This window comes from Triturus cristatus, chromosome 3_1, assembly GCF_964204655.1.
Source record: "Triturus cristatus chromosome 3_1, aTriCri1.1, whole genome shotgun sequence".
Lineage (NCBI taxonomy): Eukaryota > Metazoa > Chordata > Amphibia > Caudata > Salamandridae > Triturus > Triturus cristatus.
This window is the reverse complement of record NC_140583.1, coordinates 648418761-648440345: the sequence shown is the minus strand read 5'-3', so window position 1 is coordinate 648440345 and position 21585 is coordinate 648418761. Positions and strand designations below refer to the sequence as shown.

Sequence of the window (21585 nt, the reverse complement as noted above, 5' to 3'; positions counted from 1 at the left end):
GCCCCGAAGTTGCTGGTACGTTGGCCCTTCTTCTGGCCGTGGAAGCTATGATGGAGTCGGCGGTCACGCTACCCTTGATGTAAGGGGGGTCCAGGGAAGCGTGCTTATACTTCTTCTCTGTCCTGGGCGTGATCGACCGGCAGGTCGCTGGTTCCTTGAAGGCTTCTCTCCCCTGATTCATCACACTTTGTAGCATGGGGAGGAACTGGCTCCTAGTCTGGATGGGAAGCAGGGTCTCGAGGAGAAAAATCGGCTTTCGGCTTCTCCTCGTCGAGTTTGACGCCGAAGGCTGTCGCTGCGCTCCGGACCACCATATTGTACACCCCGATGTCGTCGGGTGGCGAAGGCCTCGAAGGGTACGTGTCCACGGGCTCCTCCGGGTTTTCGGTGTCGAGATCCTGCCATTCGATGTCGTGGCTGGTAGATGGCGCCGAGCCGTAGACCGACTGTTGGTCTTCTTCCTCGGCTTCTCCGTAATAATAGGTCTCGTCTTCCTCTTCGAGATCCCTTGTTAGGCCCTTGGTGTCGAATTCGTCCTCGACCTCGACGACGTCCGCCGATGAAACCGTTGGAATCTTGAATTCCTTCATCTTGGCGTCGAACTCCTTCTTCCTTTGAAGGATGTTCTCCATTTTGGCCTCGAGCCGCCTCTTCTTTTTCTCCATCTCGGAGATGCTTTCGGCGTCGACCGCGGGTCTTTGAGACGAAACTTGCGTCGACGTCGACCGTTCTTTCAGCGTCGATCGGCCCGTTTCCTGGGTTGTCTTCGACGACCCTTGCTTTTCGGCGTCTTTCGGCACCAGGGAGTCCTTTTCGAAGGATCCGCTCGGCCTCTTGTCCATGGTTCCCCCTTTGGTCGTCGAAGTTTTCGGCGCCGGGGCTCCCTTCGTGGACTTAGACTCAGATTTTCTCGAGTCATCCTCGTGTTTGAGGTACTCTGTTTTGCGCTCGACGATTCTCTTACCTCGTCTTCTTTTTTTCTGGTCGGTCTCTACGACCGTGAAGTTTTCGGCTGTCTCGGCGACGTTGTCCTAGTCGTCCGTGGAGAGGCCCAGATTGTAGAGCGACGGGGCCTTACCCTTGCCATCCATGCTGGCGTTGGCTCTTCTCTGCCGATCTCTCACCCGGAGCGTCTTCGGCGCGAATGCTGAGCAGGCGTTGCAGTCCTTACTCTGGTGTTCGACCGGTAGGCAGAGGTTGCAGACCGGATGCTGGTCCTTCTGCGCGAACTTGTGGTGGCAGTTTGGGCAGAACTTGAATGGCGTATTGTCTATTGCGCTCAGGGCCTCTGAGTGCACATTCTCCAAGGTCGAAGAAAAGGGCGCTGAACCTCCTTTCTTCGCGCTTATGATGAAATCTCTTCCTTTCCTGTGATATCTTCTTAGTATTTAGCGACGAAACTCGCTTTTCTTTCTTCTTCCTTCGATTGTAATTCTGGAGCTTCCCGATGACGATCCAGACCCAACGGCGGAAAAACGAATCTGAAGATGGCGCCCCAAAGGTGGGACTTCCGCAGGAAGCACGACGACGTCACGGGAGGTGCACCAAATGGTGGGTCGTCGCCGCCCACCTGGGCTACAAAAAAAAAAAAAAAAAAAAAAAAAAAAAACAAAGAAAAGACTATGAATCCGGACCCAACCACAAGATCGCGGAATAATGCACAGCAAAGTGAATCCAGAAAGATTCACGCTGCAAAACTAGATGTACGTTATTCAACCTTGTGATCGAATTTTTGATATAATCTTTTGATGGAAACTAGTTATGATGTTCTCTTCACTAGATCAAATCTCTTTTTTTTTTACACCATTTTCCATGGTGATCCGGCAATTCGATTTGCGAATGCTGAAGATACTTCTTCCTTATTCCAGGTGCAACTGTTTTTTTTGGGGGTAGAGAGTGGGAAGAGAAAAAGAATCAGAAGATGGTTACCATGCACCAGGACTTCCAGGGCATAGATCTCATTACACCAGGGGAAGGGCTTACCACCAAATGGTCCCCAGGACTAAAATACATTCCAGACCCAACCACTAGATGGCAGAAAGTAAAGAGCTTGTCTAGGGGTATAGATGGTTCCAATGAGAACTGAATTGTATAAAAAAAATGTAAACATAAGGGGTAAATCACTCTTGAAACAACCCCAAAATGTATGCATAAAATACTTGCAACCAGTAGAAACCATGGCAACCAGTAGAAACCATGGCAAACAGACTAAGTGAGTTTAGTGCTACGTGCTGACATCTGGTGACTTAAAGGCGACAGACTAGAACTTTTACTCCCTCAAGATCACATATTTTAATGCCATAAAAATCAGGGAATATAAACACTTGTTATTTACAAGTAATAATATCAAAAACTTCAGCTTGAGCAGCTGCATGAAAAGAAAGTTACCATAAACTGCAGATGTTCCCATTTAATTTACCCAACTGGTATGCATTTGAATAATCCTGGAAAGAAGTGAAAATCACCAGGATTCCAACCTTCAGCCAGCAAATTGCACAAATGATAGCAGTAATTGTGCTCATCCACTCACCAAATTTTACTAATCAATAATGTATGCCCAAATGTGGGACAGGAAACTGCAGGACCACATAGCCTTCATGCAAGGCCCACCAACTTTACCCATCTGAGGTTAGTCCAGACCAAACTCATCCAATCCTTGGACTCTGCTGAAAGTGCCATCAGTACTTGAAAGCATGTGGAAAGAGCAAAAAGCCGCACAGGGCGGGACGCGCATGAAAATAATTAAAGAAAAAATGGGTGTGAATCAGAGAGAGAAAAACAGACAATTCACAAACCAGATTCAGCAGAATGTCTAGGAAACCCTGAAAATGTTGTATGGGTGACAAGTTCTTAAAAAAGCAAGACAGACTAAAGACCAACCATATTTGTAAAACAGAAAATTGAGAAACCAGCACAATGTGAAGCACCGTACCAAGCTCTCCTCATGATCATCAGCTTTCGGATTTACACAAACAATCATGCGAACTTTTCCCTCGCCATCAAAGTAGTTCTTGAAGAGATGAGTCAGCTTTGAGTCTCTGTATGGGACCATCTGAAACATTAAGAGGAGCATTTGAGAACAATGCTAGACTTCATGGATAACAGCTGCTAAAGGGTTTTCCGCTTTTAGACAACCTTAATGAAACTAGTGGCATGGTTTCTTAAAGTAAAAAAGCTAGGCAGGTTTTCTTCCGCCAACTCCAATAAAATACAGTAACATGTTCACAGTATCATCATAACAGGCAGCCCATTCTTGCACTTCATCCAGTACCATCACTGCCCATCTGTCCCACTGTATACACTCTGTACACCTACCAAATCTTTACACCCACCCTGCAATCTACTTTATCCTTCCCACACTGCACCTTCAAAGCTATGTGCCATAGTGCTTCATGCAACCTATCACCTCATCTAAATCTTTATTGCTCCCACTCCTCCCGCAAGATTTCCCATGTCTGCTGCCACATACCTTCATGGTGCCATACAGCTGATTCTCACGTAAAACTTCTAAACATGTGCGCAGGGTCATTAAGGACTGATTGATGTTCCCTGAAAATAAGAAACACAAAGAAACTCTACAACGTTGGTTAAGTCAATGCAAATCTTTAGTACAGAAAAGGACCTGTGAATGGTCGCCCGAGCTCCTACAATTGAAAATTAAGTGTCCACTTCTCATCTTATACGATGATGTTTTCCATTTTTGGCAGGTGCCTTGCCACCTCATGGTTTCATAGGACACTTTCACAAGCTGTTATTTCATAGCTTTGAGATCCAGTACCGCTCATAAATACATCATAGGTGACAAGCCCATCCACATTCCATGCTCGTAAGCATGCCTCATCAATTCTCTTTTTTGCCAAAAGGCACTGATCAGAACTGTTTCTTTCAAGGACGACACATTCCGAACATTGGATCAGCTTTAGATACTCCCTTGATATTTGTATATTTTTGCCATTTCTCCCTTCATCACCTGGTTTCCTCAGCTGAGGTAGATTATGCCCCACTCTGGCTTGAATTCACACACTATTGGGAACATCAAACCTGCATTGCGTGCTACCATAAATATGAGGGCCCCTACTATTATTAGTACAGCTATTCTTTAGGAGTTTACAAAGTCTCAGCCTTCATGTGTGGTATAGAGAAACCTTTCAGATAAGGAGGTAGTTCGGCATTTCTACCTCAGAAACCCCAGCTCCCCCCCCCCCCACCATCCACAAATCTCATCCCCATAATCTTCCACCACACACTTACTGCACAAATGCAGGTGATGCGAATAACCCAAATGGAGAGTAAAAGCATCCGATTGCAATACTTTGTTCACACAATGACTGACAACGGGCTTCAGCTAGATACAGTGCAAAGAAAGCACCACTTTAGGAAGCTGGCTCTATATATGGTATGCCACAAGGTGGTTATACCGTGCACAGAGTCCAGGGTTTCCCCCAAAAGTGCACCAGGCTCAATGTAAAACCCAAAGTGCTCTAATAGTGGTAGTGTGGGTGAGCAGTCTTAGGCATAACAGAGGAGTAAAAGACATTTCTTGCACATCATTGACCAATAATGGACACAGGACTCAAAAGGAGTAAAATACCAATTTTAGAAAAATAAGCTTTGTTTTTACTTCTATATAAATACTTTTCCCTTTCAAAAGTCAACACTATGAACAATTTCTTCACAGTTCAATGTTATCCTATGGAGGAAAACAATGCGGTTAAACAGGTAAGTATCACACTTACAGTTTCAGTCTTCAGGACAAAAGGTCAGCAAGGGTCAGGCGAGTACCAAACCTGCACCGCCAGCGGCACAGGCGTTGGCTGGGTGCAGAGGCCAAAATTGAAGTTGGCCCAATGTGTTTCAATGGAGCCTGAGGGTGCTCAAAGCCAATACACCAACAGTATCAATCCCCTTGACCATACAATATAGTTAACATAAATGGAAATAACCCTAAAATAGGTATATATCTCAATGCCACAAAAAACAGTCCGAGAGTGTGAGTTATAAAATACCAAATATAATTTTTGCATGTAAATTACAATTTATTAAAAAAACCTGATTAAAAGTCGCAAAATAGAGTCACCAATCTGACTCGACACAATACAGAGGAAAATTATTCAATTACAGTGATTTACACATTGTTATGACCAGCATAGCACAAAAAACAACACATATTTAGACAAAACACCTTGTCATTTCCTACTGCATATCATATGGATCATATGGAATTATAATTTCTGGAACATAAATAGTGATGCATTAATCTCCTTTGTATCTACAATTCTATGTTGGTCCTTAGATTATGCTTGCAGAAGCTTCGACGCGTTTCGATGGTTACACTTATACTTCCATCTTTATCAAGACCATAATAAATGTGTTTTCTCAGAGTGTCAATTCTGGTATCACTCCCCGTGATTTGTTGAGCTGGATGGTAACTGTCTTATTGTCTTCCCTTTGTTCTTTATTAGAGGAGACAATATATGGGATGGTATTACGCTTCGATATGTGATATCTGGCCACTAGTATCTCCTCATACCTCTGTTCCGTGTTATTTAAAATGTCACACTTCCAAAGTCTTTCCACTCCGGCGGGCCCCCGCGTTCTATTACGGTACTTTTAAGATTTTGGCGGGCTGTGGAGGTATTATATCTTCCTCTCTCATATGCCGTCTTGAAACGTGCAGAGTTTAAGACGGGAAATCGAGTGTCTTCTTTTTCGTGCTCAAAGCCACACTTCTTGCAAGTAAGTGAAACTGTTACAGGGGCCAAGCTTTGGGGGGTTAGGTCTAGCCCAGGGGGGGGCCACAAAGTAGCACCAAACATACACCACCAGCTGCACAGAGGTAGCCGGGTGCAGGGTGCAATTTCAGCATCAGATGCCCAATGCTTTTCAATGAGGATTCTGCTTTTGACAAATAGGCTGCAGGCGTCGCACTGGAGGTTGCAGGACAGATACCAACGACAGTAGAGATGTAGGGAGTCGTAGGGCACCGTTGATTCAGCTCACCAAGGCGCAGGGGCTTTGGGTGCAGGGGTGCCTTTTGACAAAATCTTCTTACTGGAGCTGATCACAGTTAGAGGGAGCCTCTGGATTCAGGTTGCAGGCATTGCCGTGGAGTTCAGCCAACGCTGGATTCAAGGTTCGGATCGCTGGGAGACTTCACTGGACAGGTGAGCCACTCCGACTTGGGTCGTGGGTGTCTGGTGCAGAGTGGGCAGGAGTCGCTGTTCACACTCGATCCGGAGCCTTTGGAGCTAGATTTTTCCGGACAGGGGTGCTGTCCTCAGGAGATCCGGTCTTTGTTGAAGAAAAGGCAGTCTTCCTCAGGATTCTGGAAGTCGCCGAGCACAGGACAGGTGCTGTCTTCTTTGCAGGGTCTTTAAAGCTGGCGACAGGCCAGTAGGGCTGGGGCCAAGTCAACAGTCGTCTTCAGGCTTGGCTGCATGGTGTCTTCTTTGCAGGTTGCAGGAATCTAGTTTCTAGGTGTGGGGTAGATGTCTAAATACTAAATTTATGGGGCGTTTAAGGGGATTAGTAGGTAGGGCCAATGGGCACCTTACCTGGGGTGACCACACACACACACACACACTTTGGCGACCCTCCTGTGGGAGGGGGCATAGACCTAGCCCTGACTGGGGGAGTCCCCTCATCTTCAAGATGGAGGGGACTGAAAAGTGTGCTCAACTTCGCCTCCTACACCTGAGGGGTGAAGTTGGCAAAGGTGGGCACACCTCCTATCCTAGCCTTTGAGTTTCTGCCGGTTTTCACGGGGGGAGGGGGTGTAAACCAGGGGCAGCCATCAGGTGGGTCGCATTATTGAAGCTTCCCTTACGAGCACTGGCCCATCCTGAGGGGAGGAGGTGACAAACTTCTGCCCAGGATGTGCATTGCTTCGGGTCCCAGAGAGCAGAGGCTCTTCACCCAGGGGTCCAGACACATGCCTGTGTGTGCCAGGATGACTAAATCCAGTCAGTAAGCACACCAGGGTTGGTAGGTTTTCAGGGGGGCACCTAAGAGTTCATGTTTTAATAAATCTCACACTGGCATCAGTGTGGGTTTTATTACAAGGAGCTGTTTGGTACCAAACACTAATGGTTTCAGTGATGCCATCATGGTTCAGGGGAACTCGAGTTGTCGAGGCTCCAGCCCATGTACTCCTTATTCCTTCCCTTGCACTTACAAAATTTAAGAATTTACTTAAGTACTGTAGGGGCAAAATTACTCATGCAGATTACTCATGCAGATGATATGTCCTCACCTGGGGTATAGTGCACCCTGCCTTGGGGCTGCAAGGTCCGCTAGACGGGGCGAATTACCTATACCTATACCTACAGGCAGTGCTGGTTGGCATGGCACCCAGGCATGTTTCCATGTCGACTTTGTCTTTTTTTTCCTATACAGAAGACATACAAGCTGCAGAGGCATGGTCCTAGTGAGGGGAGTCCCCGGGGACCCTCTTCAGCCTCCAGGCGCTAGGAACCCATGCTACCTCTTACTAGGGGCAGAAGTACCAATTGTGGATATGTTTTAGGGAAGAACTGGCACAGGGGACCTGGTCGGCAAGGACCCTGTGCACTACAATCAAAACCACATGAAATACCTAGCAAAAAAGTGGGGACTAACCACTTCAAAAGAGACACTCTCTCACAACCATCATGTGAGCAACCAAGAAATTTCTGGAAGAAAAGAAATACTGGACCTGGCATTTTCCAGGGTGGGCATAATTAGCATTGTACAAAAAAAAAATATCCCACAAAGGAAGCACAAGAAAAAGCTTAAGCCACTGAAAGGCTCCTGCTCTCATCAAGCTATCCTTGATGGGAGCACTCTCCAGCCTCCAATACAGGTCCTGAAGGCACAGCTGGAGACTATCACAACACACTGGTTCAGGAGTCCTAACAGCAATCTGTTTTCTTGGAACAAAATTTTGTAAAGACTACATTTGCGATCACCGTTCTCTCTATGTGAGTAAAGAACTCCACAGTGGATGGGAAGCTTGGCGAATTTAGACAAGTAACTGCCAAACCTGTTCTAGTTTCCCTTTGACCAAAAACAGGGATTGGCTATATTGTTGCCACTAACACAACCTCAAAGTCTTTCAACAAAAAGTACCATTGTCCCAAAGACAGTCTTTGTCTCGGTTAATCACATCCCAAACACGGTTTGATGTGGTGATGAGCACTTCCCTGAAGAAAGTCATTCCACAGGCGGACGACGATCACATTTCTCAAGACACTGTAAAATATTTCTCTAGACAAGCTAATGCCATCCTGGACAACTACAAAATCCATCGGTGACATGCGTTCAGCAGGTGCACCTCCTTGCTCCAAGGGGATGCTCAAGCATTGTTTAAGCCAGCCCTGTCAAGTACAAAACATCAGGCGTTAGACTAATGTATTGCTGTGGTGGTCCATATCACTGCACTAAAATGCAAAGTCATGCATATATAGCGACTCCTCAGTGGTCTAGCCGGAATTCTGCTAATTAGCACCTCCGATTCATTGAAAAGCTGGCAGCGCACTGTCAGTGTTACTTGCCGCACGCTTGGGGACTGGCTCAGCTTGCTCTGGACTCTACAATGTAACAACATTAACCACATCACAAGAATGAATCAGTCTGCAAAATGTGCCCAATGGTTACTGCTGAGGCAGCAAAGACAGACACTGTCACACACATACACCTATAAGCAGGCCTGGCCACCTGCGGTGCGAGCGGGTGGGTGCAGCAGACAATTTATGCTCGGCAGCGCTGCTCACAGCGAGTGGTTCTGCTGCACAGCCATAATGACGTATACCGACCCACAACTCAGCCTGGAACGCTGACGGAGTGATGCTGCCTCAGTAGCCTGCACAACAGTGCAGTCCAGCAGCCATGATGATTAATGCCGCGTCGCTAGTCATCAAGTCCTGGGCCGGTCTGCAGCCTCTAGCCCATGCCGGGGGAGTGGTCGCAGCGGGCTGGCCTGTACAGTCATGGCGCTGCTCGCTAGAGACAGACAAGTAGGTGTTACTACTGGTATCTTTCCCTTCCTAATTTAATTTAGTTTTAGAGCGCATCATGAGCCTCAGTAAAGTTACAACGGAAGCCCGATAGCCTGGAGCTCATCTGTGACTGGCTGAGTGCCCCCAGGCGGCAGCTGGTGTTACGGCTGCAGGGCTGGGCAGTGACATGCTCTAAGGCGGACCGCTCGGCAAATGGATTTTAATTATTTGCAAGAGCTAGTAGCCGAGCTAAAGTCCTTAGAAAAAATTATACCCTGCACGCCACAGCCTCTCCCGAGGCTTGCCCGGTGCAGCGGCATGCTGGGCAGCGCTCAGAGTCTGAGTCAGCTAACTGCAGTGACTGAGTAATTTATTAGCAGGAAGCTGAGATCATCTGGGCTGGGAGGCACTCGCATCCCGCTTGGTACATTTGGGTCCCACAGTGCCCTTCCATTTCTGGTGCTTTGAAGGAGTTTAAGATTTTAAGAGTTTCTTGTTGTCCAAATCAATGCGATTCTTATTTTTTTTTTTTTTTTAATAAACAATTTTATTAATGAAAAAAACAGCAACAATTGAGGCATCATAGGATCATCAGTGGCAAGGAGAAAATCAGTTCGAATTGACAGTACATCAGTTATACAGAGTAAGAGGATACTGAAAACTTTTGTGCGGCACTGAGCCAGCATGACAATAGATCATATGTGAACAAACAACGGAGGCCACAGGGAAGTAAAGAGCATCTTCCAGCCCGCAGAGATGTAGTGGTGGCCACCCGGTGAAACAGTTTCTTCTGTCCCATCCCATAGAGCAAGTAATGTCTGCCTCTCCCTCCGCAGTTCCAAGGTGGGAGAAATACATATATCGCCCCTATACTTGTTCCACTTCCCCCCCATTTACCGTCCCGCTTTTTGGGGCATCCCTGCCCATCGATGCGATTCTTGATATTTATATATTTCCCTCTTCTTCATTGCTTGATTATGTGCCTGAGAAAATGACAGTCGTTAAATGTCACTCAGAATGACACTGATTCTAAAAATGTCCCACGCAAGCAATCTGAAACCTTGGCATTTATGCTAAGCTGGGTTCCAAATTTCCTCACGTACATGAGAGGACTCTTACTTTTACCTTCATACCTTGGTTTGAGGATACCTCTGCATTGTTGGGGTGTCCAGAATAAATGTGCACGTGTAGTTTCACATGCAATATGGTGGAATTTGTGATCAGTTAATACCAATAACAAAAACTTAAAGCACATACGCTCATGCCATTGCACATTGTTTAAATTAAATGATCCATGCCAAATTTTCCCCCTTGTGCTGCTCGTTGTACTGCTCTCCCACCGCTCATTTTGTGAAGCTCTTTGAAACTATCAAGTATGGTGGCAACAACAAATAAAATTCTGTAAATGTAACATGATTACATGAAGTTCATGACCGATTTATACATTTAAGTGAGCAGTGAGGCATACAAAATATGCAGCACAAGAAAGGACAGCAGCCAACTGTTTAAGCGCCCCAGAGATAGTTACTTAATATGATTTTTGTAATTTTTTTTTTTTTTTTTTTACAAACACTAAAATCGTAATTATGTACTCCTTCTGGCCTTTGACAATTCAATAACAAATCATACTGAATAAAGAACTTACCAGCCTCACGTAGCCGGTTGCCTTCAGCCTTGGTGCGGTTCGTCCTTTCACTTCCAGCCAGATCCACTAAAGAAAGCTGACTAGTTGTGATCTGCTCGCGCTCCTATTTGGGGAGAAACATCCAATTTCAAATAATCCAGAAAAGGCATACAAAGGAGGGAAGACAGTCCAGGGTCAGCACTCCATGATCACAAACACATCAACCTAGTCATAATCACGTCTTAGATGAATGTATGAAGGAGGTCTCGTTGAAAAAGCTGCTGAAATACTTAACCGCATATACAAAAGGATAACAGATTAATTACTCTACAGAGCACTCAGCTAATTATAGAAATTTTTCCTAGCCTTACTTAGATCAACATTTTCAGCATGAGATTGTTATACAAAATGTTGTGCAGGGATATTATTCTGCAGAAATACAGCCCAATTGCACATTATCTTTGGGACGGACTGAAAATTGAACTGTTCAAGTGGCTGCCTTCTAAGTGTCATTAATAAAAGATGCTTCAGGAAAGCAACTGCAAAAGCAGTCATGGTTATTACAAAAAAAAAAATAAAAAAAAAAAATAAAAAAAAAAAAAGCGCATTGCAGCGACCACCTTTTATAAGGGGGACTCCTGGAAGTCATGAGGGGGCAGTGACCATAGTAAAATGACTGTACATCAGCATTCGCATGCAAGTAAATGATATCCACAAAATTAGGTCCCTCTGCCCACGAGGTATCTTTAGAAAGCAAGTGGTCATCTAAATAGATCAGAGGTTGGCTGTCTTCACCATCAGTGTCAGGATCACAAACTCCTTACCTCTGCACAGATGCAAAGGAAGTATCACCCGAAAGTTGCACTGATGGCTTGGGAGCTATTCTAATCAGTGACGCCAAATGTACAAGTGGCAGCATGGAGGGAATTGGAGTTTGTGGCAATGCTGAAGTCATTGAGGTGTCACGTGAAGCAGGTGATTAAGTAACCAACAGGAGCTGCTAGTTAATAAGGTAGCCATACGAAACTGAACTCGCTGCTGGAAGCTAGAGAGGCGAAGACTGAGTGTTAGTCAGCAATGGTGCTTTCCTAGACAGGGGGCTTGGTCAAAAACAGGGTTCTCTAGGTCGACAGCTGGCCTGGCTTCACTGATTGAGTGCTACCGGTTGATAGTGTCTCCGTCGACTGTCTTACAATCAACGTACAGAAATACTAGTCATTGACGGCAAAGCTTTTATGGCATTTTTGTTGTCCCTACCGGTAGCAAGACACTAAGATGGTGAAGATCTCTTTGAAGGTGATTTGGCATCTGGATAGTGCCGTTGGCAACACACCATGACTAGAAGTCTACAACTTTAAGGCAGGTGCAGAATGTCTTTGGTGGGCTCAGAGGAAGCAAAGGTGACGAGATCTTTTGATGTAATCTGAAATTTGTGCTTTTTAGATTTCGAAGCACTCTGCTGAAATCAATTCGCTTCTATTCCCAAGGCAGTTCAGAGACTGAAAGAACAAGCATTGGCATAGCCAATAGGTCTCGCCTTTGGGACGTTATAAGTGTTTAGTTATCCAGCACAATATCCTTGGTGCAACAACATAACTTAAGGTCCCAAAGGCGAGACCTATTGCCTATGCCAATGCTTCTTGGCATTTGTTTAGTGAACTCTGCCTCCCTACCACTAATACATGCACATTTGTAGTTGACATTTTTTATGTTTGATATATTTCATCAGTTTTAGAGTAAATGTCGTAAATGTTCTATAATTCAGTCTTTCAGTGTATCAACTGTTCCGTAGTGTTTATTGGAATCAGCTCAGGGTAACTACAGAATAGGAGGGGCTGTATTATTGAGAGCACATCATCCATGAATGTGTTGGGGTTTTGGGAAGATTGTTTAGGTCCGCCCAATTTTATTATTTCACATTAGTCATTCTGGAATCCCACCACGCTGATGTTTCTGAAGCATTTTCAGTTAGTCTTGGTAGTTACACTGTACATGTTTTAAACTACTGCTTATATTGCAGTTGCCAAAGCCTTTTCCATGCATGCCTTTTTATCATATAGAAGTAAGGTAGGATAAACCTAATGCATTTACCAATGCTTGTTACATTCCATCATTCAAAGCCCTGTCTGGGAGCGCAATAGACACAGATGACAGTCACGTACAAAGAAATATAGAACTAAAAGAAACATCATATCCTAGCTGAAAGGAAGAAATACCCGCAGTGCATGCCGGATTGGGCGAAAGGACTACTCGTAACTCGTGTTAACGAAAACCGAGTCGAATAAACAAAACTGAGGCAGAAGAAATAGAAATGGGAGAGAAACACCCTAGAATACTTGATGGTCTGAGAGTGAGTGGGCGTGCTAGACTGTCTTAATTAGAAGGAAAGTGGAACAGAGCGACTATGCTGAGGAGGAAGTGTGCAATGCAGAAGAGGTCATGAGAGAGGCAGCGGCGCCGAGCTCAGCGATTGAACAAGCAGGTGTAGGGGAGAATCAAAAACACGAGCCCCTGACAATGAGGCTTAAAGAGCGAGTGAGATCTGAAAGAACAGTGCGACAAAGACCCTGAACTGTGAACTCACAAGGGAGAGAAGAAGGAAGTCCCTGAGGCTGAGTGGGACTGAGTCACCAAAGCAGAAAGAGCAAGAGCGTAGCACCGAAGGAAAGTGAGAGAGCCGCCGAATGCGAAAGACAAGCAGTATCTGCATGGTAACAGGGACCAGACACACACAGCATTTCCCTTGCGGGAGCGAGCAGGGGCCCCATCTGTTTTCAAGATAATTACAAACATATGGCGCCCATGCTCGCTCCCGCACGCCAAACGTGCACGCGCTGCAATAGAAAGCAATGCAAACGCACGCTTTTAGCCAAAATGCTGATAGATTCCAAAAGGTCCCCTCCTATGCAACGCATGCGCGCTACGTAGGCAAGACCTAAAAAGGCCATAGGATTGAAGACTGAAAAGTGAAGAGAATATGCCAATCACCCAAAAAATAAGAGGCAAATAAAAATGCAGACTGAAGGCCTAAAGCAGGCAAGAAATTCATTTGTTATGACAAGTGTTCAGATCAGCAGTTTCACTCTTAAGGTTTTCCATCAAAACTGAACAGAGGGACAAAGAAGACCAAGATACATTAGGGAGAAAACAACGTTTTTTTAAATTTTTTTAAATTTAAACAAAAAAAAAAAAAAAAAAATCACCAACTTTAAGGTGCCGATTAGCTATAAGAGCAAGAGTCCAAACGTTCCTAAACAACTCACCACCAACGTAAAAAACCAGAAACTATTAAACCATATACCAGTAAAAAGGATGCAAGGTTTATTTCCAACATCACACTAGCACTGTACTAGGTATTCAACCACTCTCACCAAAACCCCTGGATGAATAGATGCATGGACGGACAGACAGCTGGAGGTAAGGGACTAAGGGAGGGATGCTATAGTGCAAATCTAGCCAAACACCAGTGGAACGCTGTACAAAGTCAAAGATAGTTCAAGTTTCACTGGAGGTGTAGTTGTTTTCTAAGAGTTAAAGTGGACTGTTACTGAATCATGATGTAATGTTCTTTAAAAAAGTTCGTCCTCAGCGGTTTTCTAAACTTGAGCCAGGTTGGGGCAGTCCTGATGGAGGGGGATTTTGCTTCAGATACTGTTTTAATATAAGGAATGTTGCTTTTTTCCCCTTTCTGCCTCACTACTTTTCAGTGTGATGGGGTCATGGCTGTGGCGAGAGACACAGGAGATGAAGAGCTGGTCAGCAATTAGGCAAGGGGCGCTTGTGGTAGTTTTGTAGATTTTGCAGTGTAGCAAAGGGTACCTGTGGAGTATCATCAGAGTGGAGGTGATGTGTTCAATAACTAAAATGGATCAATTTACAAAGATGTTGCAGGCTTGAGTCAAATAAGTATACATTCGAGCCAACATATATAAAAATGTTACACATTGAAGAGGAGGTTAATATTCCTTCAATAAAGTGGAATTTTCTCCCCGCCTACTTAAGACCGGATGCTGCGACCGCGCACATGTATCCAGTCTTGGGCTTAGCGCCGATTACTAGCGTTATTGGCCTACTGCTCATAATAATTTTTCTATGTTCCGCTGCTTAAACTGAAGGAATTTCGATCTTGTGTGGGTGAATGCAACTGATGTTTATTGAATTGCCGTGAACGAAGAATTTGAAATTGCTTGCTGACGCGCTGATTACTAGCGCCGTTTTGCTCGCATACTGCTTTTAAAAACGATATATTCACTTTGCTGACTCCTAGGATACATAAAGTTTTAATTGCGCCGTCACTTAAAAATAAGAATCTACTCACCCCCTTTTCATTTGCAAGCACCGACGCCGCCATTTTCCCGCATACCACGTGACCCCTCTCTCCAGAGCGGACACGTGTAGCAGTTGGCACTCTAGTGGCTCAGCCTGCTATTTTCTCCCCGCCTAATTAAGACCGGATGCTGCGACCGCGCAGCGTGTGCGCCGGTGGCAAGCCCGTCTGCGCCCAGCGCCAGAACCCCTGCCTCAACGTCCAGGCGGGTTTACTCCCGCATTGAGCTACTGTCCTTAAAACATGGTGAATGCTTGAACCTCAATCGCGATAGAGATTCTCACATCTTCCCATGGGTATTTTGCGGCAGATGTAGAGTCAATCAACCCAACCCCACTCACAACGGGCCCATCCTCTGTTCCCAGCATATTAATACTAGGGCGTCGTATCCTGCACAGGGTGGGCTACACAGGCGCCAGCAACCCATCCCCTCAGATAATAATGTGGCAATAACACGCGCCAATCCTATCAACTGCGTGCTAATTAATATCAGATCTCTGATGAAACACAAGAATGATCTACACTGTTTCATTCAACTTCATCACCCTGATTTGGTTTTCTTAACGGAAACTTGGGCGAATGAAGCTAGCGACCCTGATTGGAATCATGTAGCTCCACCCAATTATTTAGTCACCAATCTGGATAGAACTGGGACCACCGGGGGCGGAATCGCTCTGATTTACAGAGATTGTTTCAAGGTTAGAATGATACCTGAACCTCTACTAGCGGCAAAAGCTATGTTTCGGAGCATAAAAACGAATAAGAGAGATTTTTCAAGGAATCGTAGTCTATAGACCCCCCGGTCCTAGGCGTACATTCGTCACCCAGATACAAACTCGTATGGAGTCTTGTCTCAACACAGCATCCTTTACATTGCTTGGTGATTTTAACTTTCACTTAGAGGTAACCAAAAATGTAGACACCTAATTTAACTGACACCTTAGCTAGTTTTGGTCTGAAGCAAATGGCGCTACAAACTACACATCAAGCCGGACATACCCTGGACGGCATTTTTACTAACAGCTCACTCATCACGGTAGTTAACTCACTCCCCCTTCTTTGGTCAGACCACTACGCTGTTAACTTTCTCATCAATATTGCCGACTTCAATCAGTCCCGCAGAACAAGACCCCCTCAGAACAAAATTCGGGTCTGGAAAAAGGTTACGCAACCTGAACTGTCCGCAGCTCCGAAAAATCTTGCCATTCTCCAGACCGATCCCAATCTGGCAGCCTTAGGCTTTAATAACTGGATTATACAGGCCACTAATCCACTGGCTCCGGAAGTGTCTAAACCAGCAATAAAAAGACTTGCATCAGCACCCTGGTACTCCGCAGAGCTAAAAAGTCTCAAAATCAACTGTAGACATAAGGAGAACATTTGGCGCTCCTCCTATAGCCTCGCACTTAAATCAGACTATGGTGCAGTCGTGAAGGAATATCAACAAGCTATAACCTTAGCTAAGTCGACCTATTTTTTTGCTAAAATTCTTGCAGCCTCCAACTCCTCCAAAGAATTATTCAAAACCGTCACTGCACTGGCTTCTCGGCCTAGGGATTCTGTCTTTCTACCCAACCAAGTCTTTATCGACAACCTAGCGTTTTTTTTTCCAGTCCAAGGTTAACCTGGTTTATGATGAACTTCTGAATCTACAGTCAGTCCCACCATGGCAGCTTAACCAACTTTTCAAATCTGGAGATGAAGCAAGTGGTTGAATCGCTGGCTCAGACTAAATCAGGATCCCCGCTTGACCCTTGTCCCCCGTATATCTTACATCTAGCAGCAGAAGATGTCGGCAGAGCATTGACCCCGCTGCTCAATCTAGTGATTGGAACAGGGATTTTTCCGGCAAGATGGAAACTGGCCTGTATTAGGCCTATATTGAAAAAACTCTTGATCCTTTGGAGGCGAAAAATGATCGCCCCCATCTCATGTCTACCTATAACCTCCAAAATTTTTGAAAAAACCATTAATCAGGACCTCACGTCCTACCTGGAGGGAAACAACCTGTTAGACTCCACTCAGCATGGGTTTAGATCCCAACACTCTACGGAATCTGCCTTGATAATGGCAACTGAAGGAATTAGAAGGGTGTTGGACGATTGAGGAAGAGCGGCCCTAATACTACTAGACCTCACGGCAGCCTTTGATACTGTAAATCACACAGTATTACTAACGAGGCTGCAAGCCGTGGGGGTCAGTGGTAAGGCCCTATCCCTGCTCACTTCCTTCCGACTCTAGGGAAGAACTAATCCACTGGGACGGTATGCAATCGGAACGGTTCACCCTCCCGGACGGAGTCCCACAGGGCTCTGCACTCTCGCCCACTCTTTTCAACATTTATGTTACCCCACTGGCCAGACTGATCAAGAGTCATGGCCTAGCGCTCGTCTCCTAAGCTGATGACACACAAATATTGGTGTCAATTACCCAAAATGACAATCAACCAGCTGAGCGATTCCGCGACTGTCTCTCCTCCGTAATGTCCTGGATGAGGGTTAACTTACTAAAGCTAAATGCCCAAAAAACCGAGGTACTCGAGTTCGGAAATAAACCCTCCATATGGAACCAGCTGGTGGCCCCCGGAGGCCGGTTTGTGCCCCTCTCCAGTAGCCAAGGCTAGAAATCTTGGTTTTCTCCTCGACGGTGGGCTTACCTGTGCCCCCCAAATCAACCAAGTGGTTTCCGCCTGTTTCTTCACGCTTAAACTCCTCTACAAAATTCTCCCATTTATCCCGTCTTCCCTCAGGAAAACGGTAGTGGGTTCTCTTATTCTATCTAGGATAGATTATTGTAACGCACTCTATCTGGGCTCAGGGGCTAAACAGCTGACCAAACTCCAATCTCTTCAAAACGCTGCTGCCCGAGTCTTATGTGGCCTTCCGAAACACCATCCTACCTCCGCTAGCATCAAAGCTCTTCACTGGCTTCTGGTAAGACGCAGGATTGACTTCAAGGCCCTTTGCCTTGTTCACAAAGCCCTCTATGGAGGCGGGGCCGAAGATGTTCAATCCCTTTTTCCTCGCTACACTCCTACGCGTTGTCTACGGTCCTCTAACGTCGGGCTGGTCCTTCCTCTCAAAATCAAAAGGGTAAGATGGGGTGGTAAATGCTTTTCATTCCTGGCGGCCAAACTATGGAACGCCCTCCCGGTCTCCCTGCGCCTTCAGCCCCCTCGCTCAATCTTTAGAAAGGCCATAAAAACCAGGATTTTCTTACAAAACTAACATCAGTGCTTCTCAGATGTGGCTACCTAGCGCCAAGACGCCTCGGCATAAGTGCGCTCTATAAATACATTCAGTCAGTCAATAACAGTCATTACCTGCATGACATTGTCACCATCAGCATCCAGTGGTGCCTGTGCCAGTTTGATGTTAAAGACGCTGTGAGAGCGACTGGATTCACGATTCAGCTGAGTGTTCGCAATGCGTCGTTTTTTCTGACCTAAGGAAAATATCATTTTATTTTTACATAGAAATTTATAGCTTCTTTGGCACCTAAACAAAGATATTATAAAATGCCAAAGCACAATGAAGTCAGTGTCAACTGCCTAATTGCAGTCTGTTCTCTTACCTTTCCAAAATACCTCGAATGCTTCTTCAGTAGACTTCACCTCCACCTCAGTACATCCTGCAATGTACATGTTATGATTCTGATCCTCACGCAGGATTTTAGACTGCGGAGGTCTGCATAGAGAGAACAGAGCCAGCAGGTGGTGAGATAAAACCAAGCGTACATTTACAGATGACATAAACATGCAAAAATGCCACGCTTTTCGCAAGGGTTTTATGAGGACAAAGAGGTGATGTCCACAAATAAATACTCAGCCACACTTCTGTTACAGCAATTGGGTGCTTGCACATGGTATTAAGATTCACATATGCCAACAGGACAGGTGGTACAGGAATTTAAGTTAGGTCAAGGAAAGGGCATTATTCGAACAATACTGATACACTTGTCCATGCATCACTTGAAATTTGTCAAAGTTCATGTTCCAATCCTCATCTAGCAGAGAATGAGCCAGGCAGTTGCCAATCGGAGAACAATGTCCTTCAAAAAAAATTGGAAACACCAGGCACAATATGTAAGAAAGAATGGTAGGCCAAATCGAAGCCCAGTAACAGAGTAGGGTTGCTAAGATTTCCCCTCCCAGCTCATTTGGCAAAAGTAACTGTAGACCTCTGCACTATGCAACTCATGTCTTGGGTACCAATGCAAAGAAAATACAAAATAGAAGGTTACCTCAGAGCTACCATGAAAGATATGAAAACGTACATGTCTGTTGCCATTACAAATATAAACATTGTGCTGAAAGAATATCATTTACCAGGAAAACAACTATGAAAACCTTAAGCTCTGGCCAGCAAGCGAGGTTTTCATCTGCCATATCAATACATAAGTGAACAAGCCAAACTAAAACAATTACATCTAGAATCCAGTTTACAGGAGTATCAACAAGTATAAAGTAGTAATAAGAAGGTTTATAAAAAATAAAAAAAAACTCAGCAAATGCAAAGGAATGGGCAGCAGACCAAAAGCTTACTGGATACAAGTGCTAAACTAACATACTATTTTTTTCTCTTCAACAAGCCCCTTACATACTTGGGTTACCAGGAGCATCCAACCTGCTGCATATAAATATTGAACATAAAGTGTAGCTATGCACAAGGTGTTGACCAGCGCCAGCACAAAATGCACTTTACATGCATAAGGGATCTGTTGTACATCTGGCACATGCACGAGCAACTAAGGGAAAAGCAAAGCTGTCTCGGAGCAAGTGTCTCAGGACGAGACAGCAGGTGAGCAGGCAGCCACAAACTCTACATCTACAGCTCAGAATAGTGTGGCTAGAGGATACACTACCACGTACACAAAGTCAGGATTCCGCACAGGAGTGTTCCCAACGTTCCACCTGACAAAGGAATAGGAAAATGTTATGTGGGAACAGACCAAGTCTTAGAAAACACACAACCCCCTTTTAAGTACTCCCTGCTGCACCAGTACTGTGGTGGGAGGGTACAGGCAATAGGCCCTCTGAGTGTGACATTTTTATTTCAATGAAGTGGACAGGTTTTTACTGAGGGGGGAAACAGTTTCAGAATGTTATCAAGGAGAAAGACATTTTGACACCAACAGATGTAGTGATGTTCTGGCTTCAATCAACCCACTAACACAGCTCACTCACCACACCCCACAATCTCACACCCAGCAGTTGCATCTCCATCACTAGTGACCCCCCCCAGTGCCATAATCGCCCCTCACCCATTGCATTTTAACCTGGAGGTTAATCGGACTGGACCATCCATTGCCCACGTTAGCTGTAAGCTTCTTTAACTTCCGTTTTTCTGGACGCTATTTTCCACTGATTATTTTCACACTTCCAAGATGTGAGCAAGGAGACCCTGCGTCCACGCAAGTAGAGCGTAGTGCCCTTGGTAGGCTTTTCCAAGAGAGATGGCCACCTTCGAACCAGGCTCTACCCAGATCACCTCAAATCAGACTAAGAAGCATGCTCCACGGGTTAGTGAAACTGCCAGCAGCCTCCCAGTAGCCAAAAAGGAATATGCTACTTACCAGTATGCATCTGTTCTTGGCATGTAGAGCTGCAGAGTCACACACTGAGGATAAGATCGCCATCTGGTGTTGGGCTCGGATGATTGCAGGTTGTTGTTGTCTTCGGAAGAAGCCTTTGGTCACGAGGTTGGTGACTCCTCCCCTGGACAACAGTGCGCATGGGCATCCACTCCATCGTCAGATTGTTTTTCGCCATGATGGGAAAAGATGGAGTGTATAGAAATCAAAGAAAGGATGTCCATGTGTAATGTCTAAGTAAGACGGATGCTGGAACAGATACAGGTCCCGGGGAGGCGGGCGGGCGTGTGTGACTCTGCAGCTCTACATGCCAAGAACAGATGCATACTGGTAAGTAGCATATTCCGTTCGAGGCATATGAGCTGCAGATCACACACTGAGGATAGATTATACAGCAGTGCTTCCCCTTAGCGGTGGTCGCCTCTATCCGTTGCAGCAGCTTGAAATAAAGTTTTTAGGACAGCCTGGCCCACGGAGGCCTGTTGTTTGGCCTGCACATCAACACAATAGTGTTTAGTGAAGGTATGCGTGGTAGACCACGTGGCTGCCTTGCAAATGTCTTCTAAGGGAATGTTACCTAAGAAGGCCATAGAAGCCCCTATTTTACGCGTGGAGTGCGCCCTAGGGGGAACTGTAAGTGTACGTTTAGCCTTGAGGTAGCATATTTGGATGCATTTAACTATCCACCGGGCTATACCTGATTTGGAGATTGGGTTGCCTTTATGTGGTGGTGCGAAAGCAACAAAGAGTTGTTTTGTCTTTCGAAAGGGTTTTGTCCTGTCGATGTAATAAAGCAAGGCTCTTTTGACATCTAAGGTATGTAGGGCCCTTTCAGCTACGGAGTCTGGGTTTGGGAAAAAGACCGGTAGCTCTACTGATTGGTTAAGGTGGAAAGGGGAAATCACTTTTGGAAGAAATTTAGGGTTTGTCCTAAGAACCACTTTGTTACGGTGTAGTTGTAAGAAAGGTTCCTCTAGTGTAAGGGCTTGTATTTCACTTACTCTGCGTAGGGAAGTGATTGCGATAAGGAAAGCTACCTTCCATGTTAGGAATTGTAACTCACATTT

The 21585-nt window shown here is 45.4% G+C and overlaps 1 protein-coding gene across 9 annotated transcripts in view; it reads right to left on the bottom strand.

The window, feature by feature from the left end:
• KIF23 (kinesin family member 23) overlaps window positions 1-21585 on the bottom strand; it is a 186264-nt gene that overhangs the window by 75498 nt on the left and 89181 nt on the right. For 5 of the 9 annotated variants that reach the window (XM_085644661.1, XM_085644658.1, XM_085644655.1 and 2 more), the window contains exons 8-13: window positions 19797-19838; window positions 18500-18612; window positions 18249-18370; window positions 10621-10723; window positions 3470-3549; window positions 2933-3052 (exon numbers count right to left, since the gene is read on the bottom strand). In XM_085644661.1, the coding sequence (XP_085500787.1) occupies window positions 2933-3052; window positions 3470-3549; window positions 10621-10723; window positions 18249-18370; window positions 18500-18612; window positions 19797-19838 (580 nt within the window). The remainder of the gene's footprint in view (window positions 1-2932; window positions 3053-3469; window positions 3550-10620; window positions 10724-18248; window positions 18371-18499; window positions 18613-19796; window positions 19839-21585) is intronic. The other 4 variants (XM_085644663.1, XM_085644656.1, XM_085644657.1 and 1 more) reach the window with 1 other exon arrangement.